Source organism: Leptodactylus fuscus, chromosome 6 (genome assembly GCF_031893055.1).
Source record: "Leptodactylus fuscus isolate aLepFus1 chromosome 6, aLepFus1.hap2, whole genome shotgun sequence".
In the NCBI taxonomy this organism is placed as follows: domain Eukaryota; kingdom Metazoa; phylum Chordata; class Amphibia; order Anura; family Leptodactylidae; genus Leptodactylus; species Leptodactylus fuscus.
The window spans coordinates 171715555-171738984 of record NC_134270.1 but is presented as its reverse complement, the minus strand read 5'-3'; the positions used below and the strand labels follow the sequence as shown (position 1 = coordinate 171738984).

Here is a 23430-nt window from a genome sequence, read left to right as displayed (position 1 = left end):
CATGTGTGCCAGTGTGTTACTTGGCATGCCTTTGCTGGCCCCAACTGTAAGGGTCACTCTCCATTTCCTCCATTTTCCACTCCCCTTCACACCATTTGTGGTGAAGCAATGGGATGCACTGAAGTGCACCCTCTAGCCTCGTGTGGGATAGGGACATCAGATGCCACTCCAACCCCCTCGTCTTCCTCCGCCAGCCAACGGTGCGAAGATGAGAGGAGTGTGCTCTGAATGTTTTCTGCCTAGCAGAGGCTAGTTCTCACTTACGAAAATGGCCCCACTTTGACCTGTATATCAGGCACAATGGTGTAGGTTTCAAAGAAACATGGCACCAACAAGTTGGAAAACGTGGGCCATGCGTGGACCGTGTTTGAGTCTGGCAAGCTCCAGATCTGCTACCAGGTTCCAGCCATTATCACAGGCGCAAAAATGCCAGGCCCCAGGTGTAGCAGGGAAAAAAAAATGCCATCTCAGCCAGGATGGCATCCCTGACCTCGGAGGCACTGTGCTGTCTGTCCCCCAAGCTGATCAGTTTCAGCACGGCCTACTGACATCTCCCCATGCCAGTGTTACAGTGTTTTCCGCTAGTAGCTGGGGTGGAGGTTGCAGCTTCGTAGGGTTTCAGTCTACTCCTGCCATGAATTTTGGCCTGGGAGAGGAGATAGGCCACCCCAGTTTGCACCCGGGGAACAGACTCCACCACATTCACCCTGCCTGTCATTAAAGATAAGCACTGCAGCATCCCTGACCACAGGCGCTTGTCCATGTGTCGGTGGTCAAGTGGACCTTGCAGCAAAGCGCAGAGCTCTGGGCCCGACTGATGTTATGGGACACATGCAGGCGCAAGGCAGAGACAGCACACCAAGAGAAGTAGTAACGGCTAGGCCCAGCATAGGGAGGTGCCCCAGCTGCCATCTGCTGACGGAAGGCCTGGGTCTCCAGAAGCATAAACAAACACCAACATCTCCAGGGCCAGCAGTTTATCGATGAGGCTGTTACAGGCTTGGGCATGGGGGTGGGTTGTATTGTACTTCTGCCTGCAATGAAAAGCTTGGGAAATGTGGAGTGGCTGGGAAGAGGCGCATGATGGTGCAGGCCAAAAGGGCGCATGAGGGTGAACTCCCCAATGTGTCAGAGATAGGTGTGTAGGTGTCCTTGCATCATATACTTGCACCATATTTGGCTTTGGAAGTTAATTTTGTGCCAAAAAGTGGTTAAGACAGCGATCCCTCAGCTACTCCCGTTACACTGTCTATTGAAGTTACCATCTGTGGAAGTGGACCACCATTTCTAAGATCCCAAAGGAAGCAGGCAAGAGATGTGCAGTTCAGAAAAAAAGATGAGAAAATAAGTTTAGGCTGTAGAGCACAGAGGGATCGGAGAGGACAGAGCTGGTGTCGGCCAGGTATTCCCACAACATGCGCCTATACTTGTCCCTCCTGGTGACACTAGGCCCCTGAGTGGCAGTAATTTGTCCAGGGGGGCCATTAACGTGTTCCAGACCTAGGAATAAGTCTTCCAACAGGGTAGAGTTTTGCATGCCTTTGCTTCTACCCACTGTTTTTGCTGCTTAGCTTCCCTCCACATCTACTCTGCTTTCACCCCTAAACATCACCCCAGTTTATGCCTTTGCTTCTACCCAGGTTTTTTGTTGATTTAGCTTCCCTCTACATCTACACTGCTTTAGCCCCTAGACATCACCCCTGTCCATGTGGGGTCGGTGGCCTCGTCATCCACCAACTCCTCTTCCAATTGCGCACTGCCCCCTTACTGCAAACCGCACATGACCACAGCTTGCCTTGATGGCAACTGTGTCTCATGATCCCCACTTAGGTCCAGACAAGTCGGTGGCGGGTCCAAAACCCCAAAATTGGAAGGAAATGGCAGATGCTGCAGTATTTCTAACACCTGTTCCTGGTGCTCGGGCCTGGTCTGTGTTGTACCCTGCACCCTGCTTAACGCATCTGCCATATCCGAAGTTGTGCTGAGCGCATGCTAATGTTTCGTGTCCAGTGCAATGGATGGGATGGGATTTCACATAAGTCTGCCACCCATGGCCACTCATGGTTGAGCAACTGAGGGAGTTGACTTTGACGAACCCGAGGGTTTTGGAGTTGGAACTACATCAAAGGTCTGTGCTGCTCACACACTCTGCTCAACACATGATATGTTTAGTGCCAGCAGTGTGGAGACGTCGCACAACAGCCGTTGTTCCAGCAGGTACAGGCGTTGTAGGAGTGCATAGAGGCTAGCAGCGGCAACTATACACTTTAAAAACTATCCGCACAAGCGCCACACTTTCACCAGTAGCTCAGGAACATTGGGGTACCTTTTTCAAAAGATTAGCAGCAATGAGTTAAAAACGTGGCCCAGGCATGGAATATGTTGCAGGCTGCCAAGCTACAGAGCCAATCCCAGGTTATGGCCATTATCACACATGACAACATGCCTGGGCCCAGGTGCAGTGGCAAAAACCACATTGCCGTCTCATCGAGGATGGCATGACTCACTTTGTAGGCAGTGTGCTGTCTGGCCCCCAAGCTGATGAGCTTCAGCACGGCCCGCTGACGTCTCCCCACACCAGTGTTGCAGCGTTTCCAGCTCGTAGCTGGGGTCAATTTAACAGCGGAGGAGGGTGGTGTTTCAGCCCTCCTCCCAGGAATGTTGTGTGGGGAGACAAGTCAGGCCACCACATTTTGCGACCCGGTCCATGCCTCAACTACATTCAACCACTGTGCCCAAATTGAAAGGTAGCGTCCCTGTCCGCATGCACTTGTCCATTCGTAACTGGTCACATGGAACTTTAGGGCTAAGCGCTGAATTTAGGGACCGCCTCATGTTTGGGGGAAAGTGCTGGTGTGGACGGCACAGTGCGGTGGCGCAGTAGACACTCTGCCCAAAAAGGGCAGAGTGTCCCCCAGCCGGGATTCCAACATCTCCTGGGCCAGATTTCTTGAGATGAGGCCGTTGAAGCCTTGGGCATGTGGGTGGGTTGCGCTGTACTTTAGCATGAAATGAAAGGCTTGGGAGATGGGGAGTTGCTGGGAAGAGGCGCATGATGGCGCGGGCAAAAGGAGAAATGGCAGGAAAAGGTGAGGATAAGGGTGAACTCCCCAAAGTGTCAGAGGCAGATGTGGAGGTGTCCTGGCTCCTGGTCTGGACTGCAGCGCCAGCCCTGTCAACAGTGGAAGAGGCAGTGGCCGCCAGGCCAAACGACGATTATCCTGCGCTTGCTCTCACCCACTGAGCCCAGGGCTTGCCTTCCAAATGATGGCACCCGCAAGAGGTGGTGAGATTCCTCTCCGCAGATCTCCAAACCATCTTGGACTTGCAAATTGCACTAAATTTGTCATGTAACTGACATGTATATGATGAGTCTATCCATTGTCTGTTCATTTTGGTGAAAGTCAGCCTGTCAGCTGACAGACAGCTGTGCTTGTCAGTGATGATGTCACCGGCTGCTTGTACCCCCAGTTTTTGCTGCTTAGCTTGCCTCCACATCCACACTGCTTTTGCCCCTACACATCACCCCTATCCATGCCTGTGCCTCTAGCCATAATTCTGCCACCCATGGAAACTCATGGTGCAGAAAGTGAGGGAGCTGACTCTGAGGAACCCTTGGGTTTTGTAGCTGGTACTCCATCAAAGGTCTCTGCTGCTCACACACCCTGCTGAACATACGGTATCTAGGGTTAGAGCGTGTGGTGACCTCGCACAACAGTAGGTGCTTCAGGCAGATGTAGGCCTTGCTGGAGTGTATTGCGGCTAGCTCCAGGTACTGTAGACTTGGGAAAGTGGGTGTCCAAGTGCCGCACTTTCACCCTTAGCTCAGCTAATTTGGGGTATGTTTTTAAAAATCATTGCACCACTACATTGAACACGTGGGCCAGGCATGGAACGTGTTGGAGGCTGGCAAGCTCCAGAGCCCTCCAACAAGCTAAAAAACCTGGCCCCAGGGGCAGCGGGGATAAACAAATTGCCATCTCATCCAGGATGGCATCCCTGACCTCAGAGGCAGTGTGCTGTCCGTCTCCCAAGCTGATGAGCTTCAGCCCAGCCTGCTGACGTCTCCCCACACCAGTGTTGCAGCGTTTTCAGCTCGTAGCTGGGGTAAATCTAACAGCGGAGGAGGAGGAGGGTGGTGTTTCAGCCCTCCTCCCAGGAATGTTTTGTGGGGAAACAAGTCAGGAAAATTCTTGAAACGGGAGAGTTTTGCATCTTTGCCCTTGCTGCCTATGGACATCCCTTTGCCTCTAGCCACCATTTTCCCTGCTTTGCTTGCCTCCACATCCACACTGCTTTTGCCCCTAGACATCACCCCAGTCCATGCCTTAGCTTGTACCCCCAGTTTTTCCTGCTTAGCTTGCCTCCACATCCACACTGCTTTTGCCCCTAGACATCACCCCAGTCCATGCCTTAGCTTGTACCCCCAGTTTTTCCTGCTTAGCTTGCCTCCACATCCACACTGCTTTTGCCCCTAGACATCACCCCAGTCCATGCCTTAGCTTGTACCCCCAGTTTTTCCTGCTTAGCTTGCCTCCACATCCACACTGCTTTTGCCCCTAGACATCATCCCTATCCATGCCTCTTCCCCTAGCCATAACTCTGCCACCCCTGGAAACTCATGGTGCAGAAACTTTGGTTGCTGACTTTGAGGAACCCTTGGGTTTTGTAGATGGAACTCCATCAAAGGTCTGTGCAGCTCACACACCCTGCTCAAGATATGGTATTGTAGGGTTTCAGCGTGTGTGAATGACGGACAACAGCCTGTGTTTGGACAGATGTAGGCCTTGCTAGAGTGTTTTTAGGCTAGCAGCGACTCCTGTGCACTTGCAAAAGTGGGCGCACAAGCGCCGCATTTTCAACAGTAGCTTCGGTACATTTGGGTATGTTTTTAAAAAACTTTGCACCACTAGGTTAGACGTGGGCCAAACATGGAACGTGTTGGAGGCTGGCAAGCTCCAGAGCCGCTACCAGGTTCCAGCCATTATCACAGGCGTAAAAATGCCAGGCCCCAGGTGTAGCAGGGAAAAAAAAATGCCATCTCAGCCAGGATGGCATCCCTGACCTCGGAGGCACTGTGCTGTCTGTCCCCCAAGCTGATGAGCTTCAGCACCGCCTGCTGACGTCTCCCCACACCAGTGTTTTAGCGTTTGCCGCTAGTAGCTGTGGTGGAGGTTGCAGCGTCGTAGGGTTTCAGTCTACTCCTGCCATGAATTTTGGCCTGGGAGAGGAGATAGGCCACCCCAGTTTGCACCCGGGGAACAGACTCCACCACATTCACCCTGCCTGTCATTAAAGATAAGCACTGCAGCATCCCTGACCACAGGCGCTTGTCCAAGTGTCGGTGGTCAAGTGGACCTTGCAGCAAAGCGCGGAACTAAGGGCCCACCTGATGTTGAGTGACACGTGCTGGTGCAAGGCGGGGACGCCACACCGGGAGAAGTTGAGACGGCTAGGGACGGCATAGTGAGGTGCCACAGTTGCCATCAGGTCCGGGAAGGCGGGAGTTTCAACAAGCCGGAACGCCAACCTCTCCTGGGCCAGCAGTTTAGCGATGTTGGCGTTCTAGGCTTGCGTGGGTGGGTGGTTAGCAGTGTATTTCTGCCGGCGCTCCAATGTCTGAGAGATGGTGGGTTGTTGTAAAGAAGCGCCTGATGGTGCCTTTGATGGTGCAGGAGAAGGAGATAAGACAGAAACAGGGGAGGATGAGGGAGAAGTCAACAAAGTGGCGGAGGCAGATGAAGTGATGTCCTGGCTCGTCCTCTGGAGTGCATCGCCAGCACTGTGAGCAGAGGCAGTGGCATGAACGGCGGGCGACGTTTGTCCTGCCGTTGCTGCCTGCCACTGATTCCATTGCTTGGATTCCAAATGACGGTGCATTGAAGTGGTGGACAGGTTGCTCTTCTCAGGGCCCCTACTCGATTTCGAGAGGCAAATTGTGTAGACGACACTATATCTGTCCTCGGCGCATTCCTTGAAAAAACTCTACACCTTCAAGAAACGTGCCCTCGATGGGGGAGTTTTTCTGGGCTGGGTACAAAAGGGAACATCTTCGGACATTCCGGGTCTGGCCTGGCTTCGGCAAAGCAGCTGACCTCTGCCTCTGGACAGCTGACCTCTGCCTCTAGCTACCCTTTTTGGTGCTGCACCTGCCTCAACATCCACACTACTTTCCCAGCTTGACATCTGCCTTGTCCAGGTGGGGTCGGTGTCCTCGTCGTCCACCACCTCCTCTTCCAACTCCTGTCTCGCCTCCTCCTCCTGCACAATGCGCATGTCAACTGGCTGCCCTGACAGCAACTGCGTCTCATCGTCGTCGATGAGGGTGGGTTGCTGGTCATCCGCCACCAAATCGACCGGAGATGGAATGGAGGAGACTCTAGTGTTTGAGCATCTGGACACAGATACTCGTCTGTTAGGTCCGTGGAATCGCGAAATGGAGGGGCAGGTTGCGGTACAGTCAAAGGAAGGGAGAACAGCTCTGGGGAGCAGGGACAGTTGGGGTTATTGTTCTGAGAAGATTGGGAATTTTGGGTGGAAGGAGGACAAGACTGTTGGGTAAGAGGAGGTAGAGGCTGACTGGCTGGTGGACAATGTGCTTTAAGCGTTATCCGACAGCCATTGCAAGACCTGTTCCTGGTTCTCGGGCCTACTAATCTTTGTACCATTCAGCCTAGTTAATGTGGAACTTTTGTGCAAAGCGCAGAACTTAGGGCCCGCCTGATGTTAAGGGACACACGCTGGTACAAGGCTCAACTCACCCTAAGTGCCAAAAACACTGCTGGTGCAAGGCTCTACTCATGCCAAGGGCCTCAATCTCTGCTGGTAGCTCAGCTTAAGGTCCTGTAACTTTGTTTGGAAGGGCTCATGTTAAGGGCTAGAAAAGTGAATTTTGGAAGGTCTTACCACATCACACACACACACACACACACACACACACACACACAATGACAGTTAAGGGTGAGGGCTTTTGGAATTCCCATTGCCTATTCCATTTGTGGTTGTCATGGGGAACGTGATTTAAAGGGGTGGTTGTTACTGTTTGTTGAGCTTAAATTGGGGTTTGTGTCCATCCATTTGGGGAGTAAAGAAGGTTTCCAGGTATTTTCCCACTTTGATAGAGGTTTTTTTGAATGTGGAAAGTGTGTAGTTGTTAGGCAGTGATGTTGGGGTAATAGAGGGTCTTTGGTGTGTTAGATGCCCCCAGGCATGCTTCCCCTGCTGTCCCAGTGTCATTCCAGAGGTGTTGGCATCATTTCCTGGGGTGTCATAGTGGACTTGGTGACCCTCCAGACACGGATTTGGGTTTCCCCCTTAACGAGTATCTGTTCCCCATAGACTATAATGGGGTTCGAAACCCGTTCGAACACACGAACATTGAGCGGCTGTTCGAATCGAATTTCGAACCTCGAACATTTTAGTGTTCGCTCATCTCTAGTCCTGACCAGTAATGGGAAATAGATCACACTGAGGCGGCTAATACTATAAGTGTTAAGGACCAGGTCCTTACTGAGAATAGTATTTAGTCACAACCCTATTGTAATCGATGGTGTTCGGTGGCATTTTATTGAATTTAGCGCTAAAGAAGGTGTTTTGGGGCTCCATTCAAATTGGATGAATCACAGTGGCCCTCAGAAGCTATTAGTTGTGCAGGACCCCTAGGATTCAGCCCAGTGTTGTGACAGTGACAGCTATTGTGAGCGCACTCTGCTAGCCAGAGGTGCTGAGGTGAATGAAGCTGTGTGATCACATCCTATGTGTGGGCAGCGCTGTGATGCGCCTCAGCCTGGAATGCAGGCCAGGAGTTTTACTTTCAGTTTCTTGATGTCCCGCCCACTCAGGCCGGCTGAGCTCACACTGCAATATCTCATGTTAATGGGGAACAGGTAAAATAAATTTCATTTTTACAGCACATTTGTCCTATAACCATCTTTCTGAGTTGCCTGGGGCACTTTGGTTTTTTCAGCTTAAGGGTGGCCAACCCCTTTAAGCATGCTATATCTTTTCGTATATACAGCATTCAATACTGATGTATTGCATCCGTTATATACCATTCAACAATGGTGTCATGCATGCTAATACACACACACCTATCTGTAGCTGACATTATATACCATTCCACAATGGTGTTATGTATGCCATATGTGCCCTGTACACATAGATAGATAGATATATATATATATATATATATTTATTTATCATTATATACCAGTTAGTATGAAGCTATACAGGTTAGTAAATAGCTTTTAGCCCTGCGGCCATACAGGTTAGTCATTACGTTTTAGCCATGCGGCCATACAGGTTAGTAAATGCCTTTTAGCCATGCGGCCATACAGGTTAGTAAATACCTTTTAGCCGTGCGGCCATACAGGTTAGTAAATACCTTTTAGCCCTGCGGCCATACAGGTTAGTAAATGCCTTTTAGCCATGCGGCCATACAGGTTAGTAAATGCCTTTTAGCCATGCGGCCATACAGGTTAGTAAATGCCTTTTAGCCGTGCGGCCATACAGGTTAGTAAATACCTTTTAGCCCTGCGGCCATACAGGTTAGTAAATGCCTTTTAGCCGTGCGGCCATACATGTTAGTAAATGCCTTTTAGCCATGCGGCCATACAGGTTAGTAAATGCCTTTTAGCCATGTGGCCATACAGGTTAGTAAATATCATTTAGCCATGCGGCCATACAGGTTAGTAAATGCCTTTTAGCCGTGCGGCCATACATGTTAGTAAATGCCTTTTAGCCATGCGGCCATACAGGTTAGTAAATGCCTTTTAGCCATGTGGCCATACAGGTTAGTAAATGCCTTTTAGCCATGCGGCCATACAGGTTAGTAAATGGCTTGTATTCATCCAGTTAATTTTTTGCCTTTGTTCACATATTGTTCACATGTCAAAGAGCATATAACAAGCACAGTCCCGGGACTCTGTAAGAACTCATTCCAAAATGGCACACCCTGGCCTACCACCTTCAGCACATATTGTTCCAAAAGGAACCACATATATCAAACCAGCAATGGTGTTATGCATGCTATCAGTACATATGACTCCACAATGGGATTAACCCACACCGCTATGCCTTCCATATCTATATACACACACATACATATATATATACATATATCAGTGTACACTATACCTACATATACACCTACACCCATGCATCAATGAGCATTGGCATTATCCATATATAAGGCAAAGGTATCATCAGTATCTAGCATTAACAATGGTGTTATGCCTGCTATATATCACTTAGTATATATCATCCAGCACCCATTACCTATATCCATATGTACCACTCTGTCTTTAACACAGCAGAATAGCCGGTTTTGATCAGGCCTCAGCCCTGACCTTAATCACCGCGCCCTTTTAGGATGTGGCAGGTGGTGATCAGCCAGACCAAATTTTAACTGAGGCCACGCCAGACAATGTTGCACCTGTGCAAACCGTTTTGTCAGAATCCCAGCTAGCAAGGCTTCACCTGAGATAAGCCTTTCACCTTGGGCGTTTCCCCCCAGCAGGATCTGCGGGATAATCAGCAACTGCTACCAAGGTTTACTCTGTTATACACTAGGCATCCTGGGAATTTGCCTCTCAATAGAACTTTACCCCCTATGCTTTCCCTGGCTAAGCTTTTTAAGAGAAAAAAAACTACTTTTCCTTCTGTCATCTAGACAGGGCACAAGGCTAGAACTGGAGGACTGGACTTCTTTATACTGAAAGGCCTAAGTCCTCCCAAGTCGGCTTACCCCCTTAAGGGCCTTCGCCGTACTTCCTGAGCATAGGGCTTCTAGAACAGGAATGCCAACTCCTTCCCTCAAAGTGGTCATTCTCTGGAGTTTTTAATACACCCTTGCTCCTATGGGAACCTTCCGTCTCCGATCATAATTGGAGACTGGAAGCCCAATTTACACTCTGCCCCATAAAAAAGAAAAAGGGAAAAATAAATAAATTCTCAGGTACAGAGCAGCTGTTCCAAGTACTCACAACACCAAGGGAGCTGGAACAGCCAGGGGATCTGTGATCAACAGCTGTGCCTCAGAGAGCAACATGCTGGAACATACAGTGATACATCACATACCTTGCAGGAATGCCGCCTAGTTTACTCACCGCCCGGCATTCATCCCTTGTGTAGCCAGAAATTCCTTGATCCTGCAGCCTCAGCGGAAGCTGGGACGCACGCCACTGTGCCTGGCTATGTCACATCCTGGTACGCCTAGGTTGGCCGTTCCTCCCCTGTGCTGGCCGGAGCCGGCATCCACTCTACCCTCTGCATTAGCCATAACAGACCGCTGGAAGGGGGGAGTTTTCCACCCGGGGGCAGGCCGGAGCGATACCCCCGTGTCCTTAATGGCCCAGGGAGGCAGGCGCCTTTGACTACGACCGAGGGCCGGACGGTGGTAGTACTTACCTATTCCCCCAGATGGAGGAGAGCCTCTCATTCCGACCCTGTGTAGGGATAGGAAACACTGGTGAATAAGGGGCCACACGGTGGCTCAGTGGTTAGCACTGCAGCCTTGCAGCGCTGGAGTCCTGGTGTTCAAATCCCGCCAAGGGCATAAAACCATCTGCAAGGAGTTTGTATGTTCTCCCCGTGTTTGCATGGATTTCCATCCCATATTCCAAAGACATACTGATAGGGAAAAATGTACATTGTGAACTCTATGTGGGGCTCACAATCTACATTAAAAAAAAAAACACTGGTGAATGGTGGTGGGAGTGGTGTATTTAACAAAGTCTCTCAGTTCCTGTCCCTACAGCGGGTCAGAGGTCAACCTCCTTGTGTAGCCATCATGGTGGATGTAATGGAAAACCTTTTATATGAACAGTGGATTTAATATCCAGGTCATATGAGACTGAACTATATGACTGAGACAGGGACAGATGTACAGGCAGGGTTAGCTAGGGATTACCTTTATTTAGGTGGGAATGTTACTCACCCAGCTCTTTGGGGCTCTATCTGGTCAAGATCCCTGTCAGCTTGCGATATGCGGAAGCTGACTTTTTCCCATAGGAATGCACTGACCAGCATTGATTGACCAAATGCCATACAGAGTACAGCATTCGGTCAATCAACGCTGGTTCTGCAGGAGGAGGCAGAGTCTAAGATCGGTCTACAGCTGTCTCCATTCTAGTCCGATTTCAGATGTAGCAGTGTTGAGCGCACAGTTCTGCTACACCGGAGATGCAGCAGAGCTGAGTGTGCGTTGAGCTCTGCTACACCAGAGATGCATCTCTGGTGTAGCAGAGCTCAGCGCTCACTCAGCTTTGGTGTAGCAGAGCTCAGCGCACACTCAGCTCTTCTACATCTCTGGATGTGGTAGAGCTCAGCACACACTCAGCTTTTTTCTTATTGTACATTCTATTAATGAAATATCTCACCCTTTCCCTGTATAAAGTCATCTATGAAATCCTGTAAATTTTCAGTAGGTGTGAACATACTGAGAATTTTGGTAAAATGGAACATGGATACAATGACATCTCTTGGGTTTCGAATTGTGTAGATAATCTGGAAAAAAAATTGAAAAGTAGTCAAAATAAGATTGTGTTATTCATACCGTGATAGAGCATGTAACATTTCAATAGTTTTAATTTCAATTTCCAAATGAATTCACTGCTCCGTAGAATAAAGGTAACCTGTCACATTTATCAAACAGTGAATGCCATAGCAAAACCCATGAGAACATGGCACAAATAAGTTGTTTTTTTTCTTATTTTTCAATTCCAATTCCTTTAGAATTTTGTGGCTTCTCGGGACATTGTATGAAAATGTAAGTGGTGCTAATAGGAAATAGGATTTATCCCACAGACTCTAAGCTAATTCTAAAAGTCATGTCATATGGCAAGGAGGATATTTTTAAAAAATCTAGCCTTGTGTCATCCTAGCCTAAGACATTTAACCTAGAAAAAAAAAAAAAAAAAACACAGATTTATAAATTTGCAAAGAAAACCCATCAAAATCTAAAAGAATGGGATTTCATAAGATTATTTTTGAACCTGTAATATATAGCTGCAATATTTTTAATGCAAAACAAACAACGTTTTTCAGCATTCTGAAACATCCTTGCATTTGTTTCCTTTCCTGTCTGTGATTAAATCTGACTGAACTTTGTTCCGCTTCTCCTACTCTTAGGTAAGTACATATGGGTTTTTTTGGTCCGGAACCTGAGGCAGAGGCCGCCTCAGGTTCCAGACCAAAAACCGTGTAGACACGACTGAAAGCTGGTGCACTGCACTGGCATCCAGCCTCACACTCTGCTCCAGATTAGGTCCAATGAATGGGCCTAGTCTGGAGGAAGGAGTGTCTTCAGGACAAAACGTGAGGCGAAATGGCCTGAATAATGAGCATTTCGCTCCCGGAGAAAAGACCTGAGCATCTCCCATTGATTTCAATGGCAATCGTCTTTTTGGTCAGGATTTTGAGGCGGATTTGGCCTCAAAATCCTGACCAAAAATCCCCATGTGAACTTACCTTTAAGATTCTGTACCTGCATTTCAAGTGTTGCTGCAGTCAGTGCTGTGTATTGCTGAAGAAAATGGAGTAATTGAAAAATAACACATCCATCGCCTACTTCCACCATCACTGAAGTGCACTGTGTTCCTGCCCACGGTATTTCATATACTATATGTAACATCAGCTCTGTAAAGTGTTTTACCATCTACCACTGACTATTGGATGGAAAGCTATCAAACAAAACAATTTGGAACATTGAGTCCATCCCAACTCGTTACAATTTGGTTCGCCCATCTCTAGTTGTAAGGTTGTCCACACTACAGGTTGAAAGAAAAAAAAAGGAATAATATTGGGCTTAGTCGTGTATCGCACTTCCACTCCTTGTAAACATCAGTAGAATATTTCTTAGCACAAACGTCAGGGATCTGTTCTCACTAAGCAGAGTTCTATGTGTTACTTACTTTTGCTTTAGATTTGAAATAAGATTTTGCAAAAATGTGGTGCGGTAGGTGAGAAGATAATATTCTCGGAGACTCCATTTTCTCAATAGATTCATAAAATCTGACTGCTTCGTACCACGGTGATCTCATCTGGATGGACAAAACATCACTTTTTGTAACATCTCCCTTGTGTTTAATTAAGTTCAGGACTTCAATCATCCAGTTAGTACCTAGAAGAAGTAAGAGATTACATCAAGACATTGTATACATGCAGAAATATGGCTGATATATATATATATATATATATATCTCTTCAAGATTTACAGACTTCTAGAAAAACTGCACTCTCTTTGACAGGAGCATATTAAGAGTTTCATGGACCCTGGTGGACTGTAGGGATTATTGTAGTATTCTAACAGTGTAGAACACTCCTAGGAACCTATCTATAAAACATAGTGTAGAATACTCTTAGGGCTCCTAGGAACCTATCTATAAAACAGTGTAGAATACTCTTAGGGCTCCTAGGAACCTATCTATAAAACAGTGTAGAATACTCTTAGGACTACTAGGAACCTATCTATAAAACAGTGTAGAATACTCTTAGGGCTCCTAGGAACCTATCTATAAAACAGTGTAGAATACTCTTAGGACTACTAGGAACCTATCTATAAAACATAGTGTAGAATACTCTTAGGACTCCTAGGAACCTATCTATAAAACATAGTGTAGAATACTCTTAGAGCTCCTAGGAACCTATCTATAAAACAGTGTAGAATACTTTTAGAGTTTCTAGGAACCTATTTATAAAAATACAATGTAGGGCACAACCTATTTATCCAATTTCTAGCTTACACCCAAGGCAAACACAGCTTAAGTTAAGTCAAAGGGACAATGTTATGGTCTGGGGTGTCTTCAAAGATGAGTATATTAAGCAGAGGGTAGGAGCAAAAAACATTCTTACTCACCTTTCCTTTCCACTTTTGGGTCTTCTTTCTAATCCAACACTCTCCCGCTGACATCATGATTCCATCACAGGTCTCATTTGGTGACATGAACATGTTGAGAATCATGACATCACCGAGGAGGCTGAGAGAGTGCTGGATGCCTCAAAGAGTTCCAAAAGAGACCTCCTACATTTAGAGATGTGTGCAGAAAACAAAGTTTGAAGCCATTTAACCCCTTGGATATCACCATCAATACTCAATCTGAGGTGTCTCTGTGTTTCCCACCCTCATTGCCCCATACACAATGTGATTGCAGTATGCCAATGCAATACCATGGTAATAGGGGTCTACTGAAGGCCTCCACACAGCCCTCACAAGTATCTCTATAGAATAAGTTTTGCTTTCACTTTCATTTTATATACTACAACACTGTAGCAGCAATTGCACCACCTAGTGTTCACTTCTCAGTATGGAACAAAAAAAAAAAAAAAAACAAGTAAAAAAAACAAACTGTAAAGTATGAAATAAAAAAACTAAATGGAAATTTTTATCAAATTTTTTATATTGTTATTTTGGTAAATAGCCATATTTATTGTTTCTATAACAACCCATAGTATGTTATGTATAGAATGTTATTTTTCCCTCAAAGTGAACATAAGAAATAAAAACTACAAAATTATTGTTTTTTGGTCACATTGCCTCCAAAAAAAAATCTGATAAATGATCAAAGTGTAATATATAGCCCAAAATTGTGGCAATGGAAACAGCATATGTTCCCATAAAGAGACGACAGACTGAATCTCAGGGGTCTGAAGATTGTAATTGGCTAGCACAAGGTCATGATTTGGCCAAGCTCATGAGATACAATGGGCATACATGAGCATTGGGAAGCAAGTACCCATTAGTATTTGTTGTCCTAAAACCTGACGTAACTTAACCAATGTATTCTCCATCTCATGATGACATACCAGCCCTGTGGGTCCATCCAGAGGTGAACCTACTTTTATCGCCGCCTGAGGCGGACGACAGAAAGCCGCCCCCCCCCCCCCTCTAGGTGGAAGAAGCTGCAACAACAGCAAATAGACTCCCTACTTACCCGTATTTCCACTCTGGAGAGAGCACATAAACTCTCACAGTCCATTTTGGATCTGGACAAGCTAAGTGCGCTCAGAACTGAGCTCAGAGATCTACTTTCTGCTAAAGCTACCAAGCATTTCCTCAATTATAAACAAAATTTGTATGCACATGGAAACAAAGGTGGTCGGATGATGAGTTTGTTGATTAAGAAGGCTCGATCCAGGACTTACATCACCTCTATCAAACCTGACTTAGGCCCACTTCTTACATCCACCCCTGATATAGCTGAAGCTTTTAGACGCTACTATTTAGATCTGTACAACTTGGAGACCCCTGACTCGCCCCCGGTGATTGACAGGACAGATGCGATCTCTGCTTTCCTCGCGCCCCTCAATCTCCCTAGACTAAGTGAAGAACAGGCAGAGACTTTGCTGGATCCTATTTCTGAGGACGAGGTCCGCACAGTGGTAAATTCCTTCCCTGCCCATAAGAGTCCGGGCCCAGACGGATATTCTCTGATTTATTATAAGACTTTCCTGAATTTGCTGTTATCTCCTCTTACCAAGTCCCTAAATGCAGCTTTGTCCGGGACACGTTTACCCAGCCAGGCATTGGAGGCACATATTACACTAATTGCGAAGGAGGGCAGAGATCCGCAGTTGTGCTCTAATTATCGCCCCATATCTTTGCTAAATTTAGATCTCAAATTTTGGGCGAAACTATTGGCCCTGCGGCTTCGGCCGCTTCTCCCACATTTACTTAGTGATGAGCAGGTTGGCTTCATTAAGAACCGAGAGGGGAGACTTAACACTCTCCGCCTTCTTCATGTCCTGAACCTGTCTAAGTCTTACCCAGATCCCCTTGTCCTTCTCGGTCTAGATGCCGAGAAGGCTTTCGATAGGGTCAGTTGGCTATTTATGCGTCTCTCCCTGGAGAAATTTGGCATTCCCCTGCCCTTCATTACAGCAGTTATGTCTCTATACAATGGTCCATCGGCTAGGCTAAAGGTGAATAGCACACTGTCCAAGTCGTTCCCTATAAGTAACGGGACGAGACAGGGGTGTCCATTATCCCCCTCCCTGTTTATTTTATCCTTGGAACCTTTCTTGCAGAGGGTTAGGGAGCACCCGGGTATTGGAGGGGTGAACTTTAACGGGGGCTCTCTCCAATCCTTGGCCTTTGCAGATGACGTCCTCTTTTTGGTGTCAAACCCCGACACGGGCCTACAGGCGCTTCTGGACACTATTGAGGAGTTTGGCAGGTTTTCGAACTATAAAATAAACTTAGATAAATGTGACGTCTTGAATATTTCACTACCCGCTTCTAGACAGGCGCTTTTGGCTGGATCTCTTCCCCTCCGGTGGGCGAGATCCTCGATCAAGTATTTAGGAGTGAGGATCCCTCGCTCTGTATCTGAGTTGTATAGCTTAAATTTTGCTGCACTGTTACAGGATATCCAGTCCCAACTGAAGTCCTATGATATCCCTCTCATATCCTGGCTGGGTAGACGTAACTTATTGCAAACATATATTACTCCAAAAATTTCATATGTTCTCAGAATGCTACCTATTTTACTGCCCTCGTCCTTTTTTGTAACTTTACGCTCTTTGTTTACGAAATTCTTATGGAAAGGTAAAAGACCCTGGTTATCTTATTCTGCTCTATGTAGGCGCAAACAGGAAGGAGGCTTAAATGTCCCAGATTTACAACACACCTACGAAGCCATTCAATTGCACTTCTGGACTGAACTTGCTACAACCCCGCCTGAGTCCTCTCTGGGTAGACTCTTGACGACTACGTATGGTCCCTACTTCCTGGCAGACTTGTGGTCTTCGACTTCTTCTAAGCGGAAAAGTAGAAAAGTCTCTGTGCGTGATGCTGTTCTGGGAGGTGCTCTACGGACGTGGGAAAAGTTTAGACACAGGATTGCTCCGGCTCCTTCCCTTTGTCTCCCGGCAGCACTGATACCTGAATGCCTTCTGGAGATTGCTCGACCCTTGGAGGATTTTTGGATGCTGCTTCTTAAGGTCCCTCTAGCGTCCTTTTGTGAGTAGGGAGGCTTGCCTCCTCCGGAAGAACTCCTACAAACGCCTGCTTTTGCTGACAGACGAAAAGTCCTCACCTTTCTTCATGTCTCCCATTACGCCACCTGCAAACGTCTCTTTGATTTAATTCCGGACTGGAAGAGAGGCCCCACGCCTTATGAGCAGATGTACTTTTTAGCGAGCACTAAGCAGTTTAAGGTCGCTATCTTTTTCCACAAAATAATTAGGCCTCTGACTACTACTAAACCCTTCTTTATCAATAGCTGGGAATTTGACTTAGGTGTTACGCTTACAGATGACTTGGTGAAGTTGGTTCTTGCCAGGTCTCACGGGATTTCCACATGTGTTAGGCTCCAAGAAAACCACTATAAATTGCTTTCACGGTGGTATCGCTCTCCCTCCTGGTTGCATTCCCATGGCCTAATAGACTCGGATCTCTGTTGGCGGTGTGGCGGGGCTAGTGGAACTTTGTTGCATATCTGGTGGTCTTGCCCATCCATTCGGCAGTATTGGTCTGCGGTGGAGTCGAAGATCAAGTCGCTTGGATTCGACACCTTTGAACTTACTTCTTCCATGCTTATTTTATTTACGCCAGTGCCACGACTCCAGCCGCACGCACAGACTCTGGTATACCACCTACTTTCAGCCGCAAAACTGCACATCCCATTACTATGGAAATCTTCACAGGTGCCTGTTTTTGCCCACTGGCTTGCAAAAACCAATCAAATTGCGAGATTTGAGGAAATGATGAGTAGGACCAAGAGAAATCATAAGATCTTTGTGAAGGTTTGGTCTCCCTGGTTAGAAAATCGTTAATACATCACAAGCAATAGATGTGGCGATCCTTCCTGTTTGCGCCTATTACAATCTGGGGTATTATTTTATTTTATGGTCTGGTATAATGTAAAATGTGAAATTTTCGGTTGATCGCTACGATTCCCATTTCCCCCCTCCTTTCCCTCCCCTCCCCTCTTCCTTTTGTCTCTCCCTCTTGTCTCTTTCCTCCCTCCTTTTCTCTTCTTCTCTTTCTCCTTGTCGATATGTGTCTGTTGTTGTTCAAAAATTTTTTTATAAATGTTTATTGAACTCCAGATTCCTTTGCTACTTGCTGCTTGGGATGTCGGTGTGAGCTGCGCCTCCACCCCTCCCCCCAGTTTGATTTCAATATTACCTGTTGTTATCTTTGCTCTTGTTCAATAAACTTTGAATTAAAAAGAAAGCCGCCCCCCCCCACCCCTGGGAGGAGGGGTGGAGAGGAGTGGGCGGGGCAGAGCGAAGGGGGCATGGCAGAGCGACGTTAGCAGGCACGGAGAGGACCTGCTCTCTGCCTGAGGGGAGGCTGCTGGAGCAGCGCTGCTCCAGCGGCCTCCCCAATCCACCGCTCGGTGACGCTAAGCCAGTCCAGGACAGCTTGTCCTGGACTGGCTTAGGTAAGCAAAAATGCCGCCCTCCCTGGGGCCCTGGCATAGCGCCGCCTGAAGCGGTCGCTTCAGGTCGCCTCATGGGAGGTGCGGCGCTGGACCGTAGTAGAGATAACAGAAATGGAGGTGGAATTTCTAACAAAAATCACCACTCCTATGCTCTTAGTGTGCTTTGTCAAGTGACCCAAGAGAATATAATGGGATTGGAAACATTTTGGAACTGAGGTGGCTGTAAAAGTTTCTTGTGATACCAGAGGCATTTCTCTATGTGGTATAAAACCAGAGATATCGCCATTTAAAGTGACCGTCCCCCATTTGGTAAATGCTTCTGTTCTGCATATTCACAATATCGACTTCACCTAGCAACAGCTCAGTTGCTTAGGAAAATATTATAGCCTGATTTCTATTAAAAAGGAAGATAGATAGGTTAACATTACAAAAATGGTCACTAAACACCCCCAAAACAACAGCAAACAAAAACAGGTTTAGTTTGTTTGATGGTCATGTGGCGACCAAATTATTGACAGTCAACAGATGTTACATTTGTAATACGACACAGTGATCTTAGGTCACAAGACCAAACTGGCCATGAGCCATAAAGTATTCTACTTACCTGACTTGGGATAGGTCACATTGTAAATGTCATCATCAAATACTTCAAATTCATTTTCTGCCCGGCTGACAGACTCTTCTGTGTGCAGCTCTTTGGCAAATCTGACTCCTTTATAGTCAAAATGGTCAAAAGACATTTTATCTGAAAAGAGAAGAAATCCCAGTTCATCATCACAAAGAAAAATGCCCCATAATGGATATCTTGTTTTTTGTATTCTTTTGTCACATTTCCATTGTATCCTTGACCACAGCCTCCTGATAGATGGATATGTTGGGCTTTGATGTATGCCCCCAACCATTATAAGTGTTGCATGATTGAGTTATTACTTTTTTAGGCCCGGGCCCCACGTGCCATAAACTGTGGAGTTCTAGTGAATCCCATCCACACATTCCAGAAAAATATGCGCAGTGGACATGCTGGGATTTCCAAAACCATCACAGTTTGGAGCCCATTAGTGGGCCCAGTGCAAAGATCTCATAAGTGGACCAACCACCATTACCACTGCTTAGATATACCTGACTTGTACAAATTATAATGTCCACTTAGTGGCCCTCACACAGTATAATGCTTCCCTAGAGTCCACATGCAATACAATGTCCCCAGTGCTGCGAGAGAACTCATTTGCATACCAACAAAAACCGGGATTTCTACCGAACGGCGGCGCAGAGAAGACATCTAAAGGTAGGAGAAGAATAGCCTTTCTTAAGGCTATTCCGATATGTTAGTGAGAAAAAAATGGAATTTTAATGATAGGATCCCTTTAATCATGTGAATTAGCAATTTCAGGGCCCCTTCTCGCGGCGTAAGTGCACCGCTCATTTAGACACGTATACACTAGAGATGAGTGAACAGTAAAATGTTCGAGGTTCAATATTTGTTTCGAGTAGCCCCTCAGTATTAGACTACTCGAATCGAATATCAAACCTTATTATAGTCTATGGGGGGAAAATGCTCATTTCAGGGGTAGGCAACGTTCGATCAAATTATACTTACCAAGTCCACGAGTGAGAGTTGGGCTGGATCCTCCGAGAAGTCTTCTCCTTGCACAGCGTCCCCGCAGCATCTTCCGGCTCTGAATTCACTCTGCCAGGCATTGGGCCTGGGCAGAGCCGACTACGCATGCCCGCACTACAAGCAGACATGCGCAGTCGGCTCTGCCCAGGCCCGATGCCTGGCAGAGTGAATTCAGAGCCCGAAGATGCCGCGGGGACGCTGCACGGAGAAGACTTCTAGAGGTAGGAGAAGAACCAGCGTTGATTGGCCGACTGTAAAGCATTCCCGCCAATCAACGCTGGTTCTGCATCGAACTTTTACATTCGAATAGCGAGTGGTACTCGATCGAGTACGAGTATTTCAAATACCGTAGCATTCGATCAAACACCTACTCGATTGAATACTACTCGCTTATCTCTAGTATACACGTGTCCGAGTGTGGCACATCAAAAATCAAAACAGAGCCCATTGATTTTAATGGGAAGCGCACGTATATCGGCATATACGCGCGCAGCCCATTGAAATCAATGGGCTCTGTTTTGAAGCGCCGCGCTCGGACACATGTATACGCCGTGTGAAGGGGCCCTCAGTTTAGATTCATTAAACAACCGCTCTTCCGTAATAGGAATATTCCCCTCACCTGATGCTTTGGTTTTTTTTAGATGAAGTCATCAACTCATGGTCAATTAATATTAATTTTTACATTAATCTTATCTTGTACCATGTGAATAGCAGTTTATTACTTTATTATAGTCTATTTGTTATGTTATCTTAGCAGTTCTCGGCACAAATCTTGATTAATCTATTTAATATTGAGGACGGGTCAAACTGACCTAGAGAGGAGCATGTCATAAGCCCAAGTGTTGCTGGAAGATTGTACACACATAAAAGGAATATACTGTGTATATATGAATGTATTCATTTCCCAATCAATAGGGATTAGAGATGAGCGAACAGTGTTCTATCGAACACATGTTCGATCGGATATCAGGGTGTTCGCCATGTTCGAATCGAATCGAACACCACGTGGTAAAGTGCGCCAAAATTCGATTCCCCTCCCACCTTCCCTGGCGCCTTTTTTGCACCAATAACAGCGCAGGGGAGGTGGGACAGGAACTACGACACTGGGGGCATTGAAAAAAATTGGAAAAAGTCATTGGCTGCCGAAATCAGGTGACCTCCATTTTAGACGAATAGTGGATTTCAAATCCGGGTCATATGAGAATGTGAACTTTGTGACTATGAGACAGGGATAGCTGTACAGGCAGGGATAGCTAGGGATAACCTTTATTTAGGGGGAATGTTATTAAAAATAACTTTTTGGGGCTCTATCGGGTGTGTAATTGTGATTTTTGTGAGATAAACTTTTTCCCATAGGGATGCATTGGCCAGCGCTGATTGGCCGAATTCCGTACTCTGGCCAATCAGTGCTGGCCAATGCATTCTATTAGCTTGATGAAGCAGAGTGTGCACAAGGGTTCAAGCGCACCCTCGGCTCTGATGTAGCAGAGCCGAGGCTGCACAAGGGTTCAAGCGCACCCTCGGCTCTGATGTAGGAGAGCCGAGGGTGCACTTGAACCCTTGTGCACCCTCAGCTCTGCTACATCAGAGCCGAGGGTGCGCTTGAACCCTTGTGCAGCCTCGGCTCTGCTACATCAGAGCCGAGGGTGCGCTTGAACCCTTGTGCACACTCTGCTTCATCAAGCTAATAGAATGCATTGGCCAGCACTGATTGGCCAGAGTACGGAATTCGGCCAATCAGCGCTGGCCAATGCATTCTATTAGCCCGATGAAGTAGAGCTGAATGTGTGTGCTAAGCACACACATTCAGCACTGCTTCATCACGCCAATACAATGCATTAGCCAGTGCTGATTGGCCAGAGTACGGAATTCGGCCAATCAGCGCTGGCTCTGCTGGAGGAGGCGGAGTCTAAGATCGCTCCACACCAGTCTCCATTCAGGTCCGACCTTAGACTCCGCCTCCTCCAGCAGAGCCAGCGCTGATTGGCCGAATTCCGTACTCTGGCCAATCAGCACTGGCTAATGCATTGTATTGGCGTGATGAAGCAGTGCTGAATGTGTGTGCTTAGCACACACATTCAGCTCTACTTCATCGGGCTAATAGAATGCATTGGCCAATCAGCGCTGGCCAATGCATTCTATTAGCGTGAACTGAGTTTGCACAGGGGTTCTAGTGCACCCTCGGCTCTGCTACATCAGATTGCTACATCTGATGTAGCAGTGCCGAGTGTGCATCAGATGTGTAGTTGAGCAAAACTGACTCAGCACTGCTAAGTCTGCATTCGCATAGGAATGCATTGGCCAGCCTTCGGCCAATCAGCGCTGGCTCTGCCGGAGGAGGCGGAGTCTAAGGTCGGACCTGAATGGAGACTGGTGTGGAGCGATCTTAGACTCCGCCTCCTCCAGCAGAGCCAGCGCTGATTGGCCGAATTCCGTACTCTGGCCAATCAGCACTGGCTAATGCATTGTATTGGCGTGATGAAGCAGTGCTGAATGTGTGTGCTTAGCACACACATTCAGCTCTACTTCATCGGGCTAATAGAATGCATTGGCCAGCGCTGATTGGCCAGAGTACGGAATTCGGCCAATCAGCGCTGGCTCTGCTGGAGGAGGCGGAGTCTAAGATCGCTCCACACCAGTCTCCATTCAGGTCCGACCTTAGACTCCGCCTCCTCCAGCAGAGCCAGCGCTGATTGGCCGAATTCCGTACTCTGGCCAATCAGCACTGGCTAATGCATTGTATTGGCTTGATGAAGCAGTGCTGAATGTGTGTGCTTAGCACACACATTCAGCTCTACTTCATCGGGCTAATAGAATGCATTGGCCAGCGCTGATTGGCCGAATTCCGTACTCTGGCCAATCAGCACTGGCTAATGCATTGTATTGGCGTGATGAAGCAGTGCTGAATGTGTGTGCTTAGCACACACATTCAGCTCTACTTCATCGGGCTAATAGAATGCATTGGCCAATCAGCGCTGGCCAATGCATTCTATTAGCGTGAACTGAGTTTGCACAGGGGTTCTAGTGCACCCTCGGCTCTGCTACATCAGATTGCTACATCTGATGTAGCAGTGCCGAGTGTACATCAGATGTGTAGTTGAGCAAAACTGACTCAGCACTGCTAAGTCTGCATTCGCATAGGAATGCATTGGCCAGCCTTCGGCCAATCAGCGCTGGCTCTGCCGGAGGAGGCGGAGTCTAAGGTCGGACCTGAATGGAGACTGGTGTGGAGCGATCTTAGACTCCGCCTCCTCCAGCAGAGCCAGCGCTGATTGGTCGAGTTCCGTACTCTGGCCAATCAGCACTGGCCAATGCATTTCTATGGGGAAAAGTTAGCTTGCGAAAATCGCAAACTGACAGGGATTTCCATGAAATAAAGTGACTTTTATGCCCCCAGACATGCTTCCACTGCTGTCCCAGTGTCAT

At 47.2% G+C, this 23430-nt stretch overlaps 1 protein-coding gene across 1 annotated transcript in view; it reads right to left on the bottom strand.

Annotated features, from left to right (window-relative positions):
* LOC142209016 (sulfotransferase 2B1-like) overlaps positions 1-19126 on the bottom strand; it is a 43284-nt gene extending 24158 nt beyond the window's left edge. The window contains exons 1-3 of the mRNA XM_075277951.1: positions 18991-19126; positions 12912-13120; positions 11379-11505 (exon numbers count right to left, since the gene is read on the bottom strand). Coding sequence (XP_075134052.1) covers positions 11379-11505; positions 12912-13120; positions 18991-19126 — 472 coding nt within the window. The remainder of the gene's footprint in view (positions 1-11378; positions 11506-12911; positions 13121-18990) is intronic.
* Positions 19127-23430: the final 4304 nt, after the last annotated feature.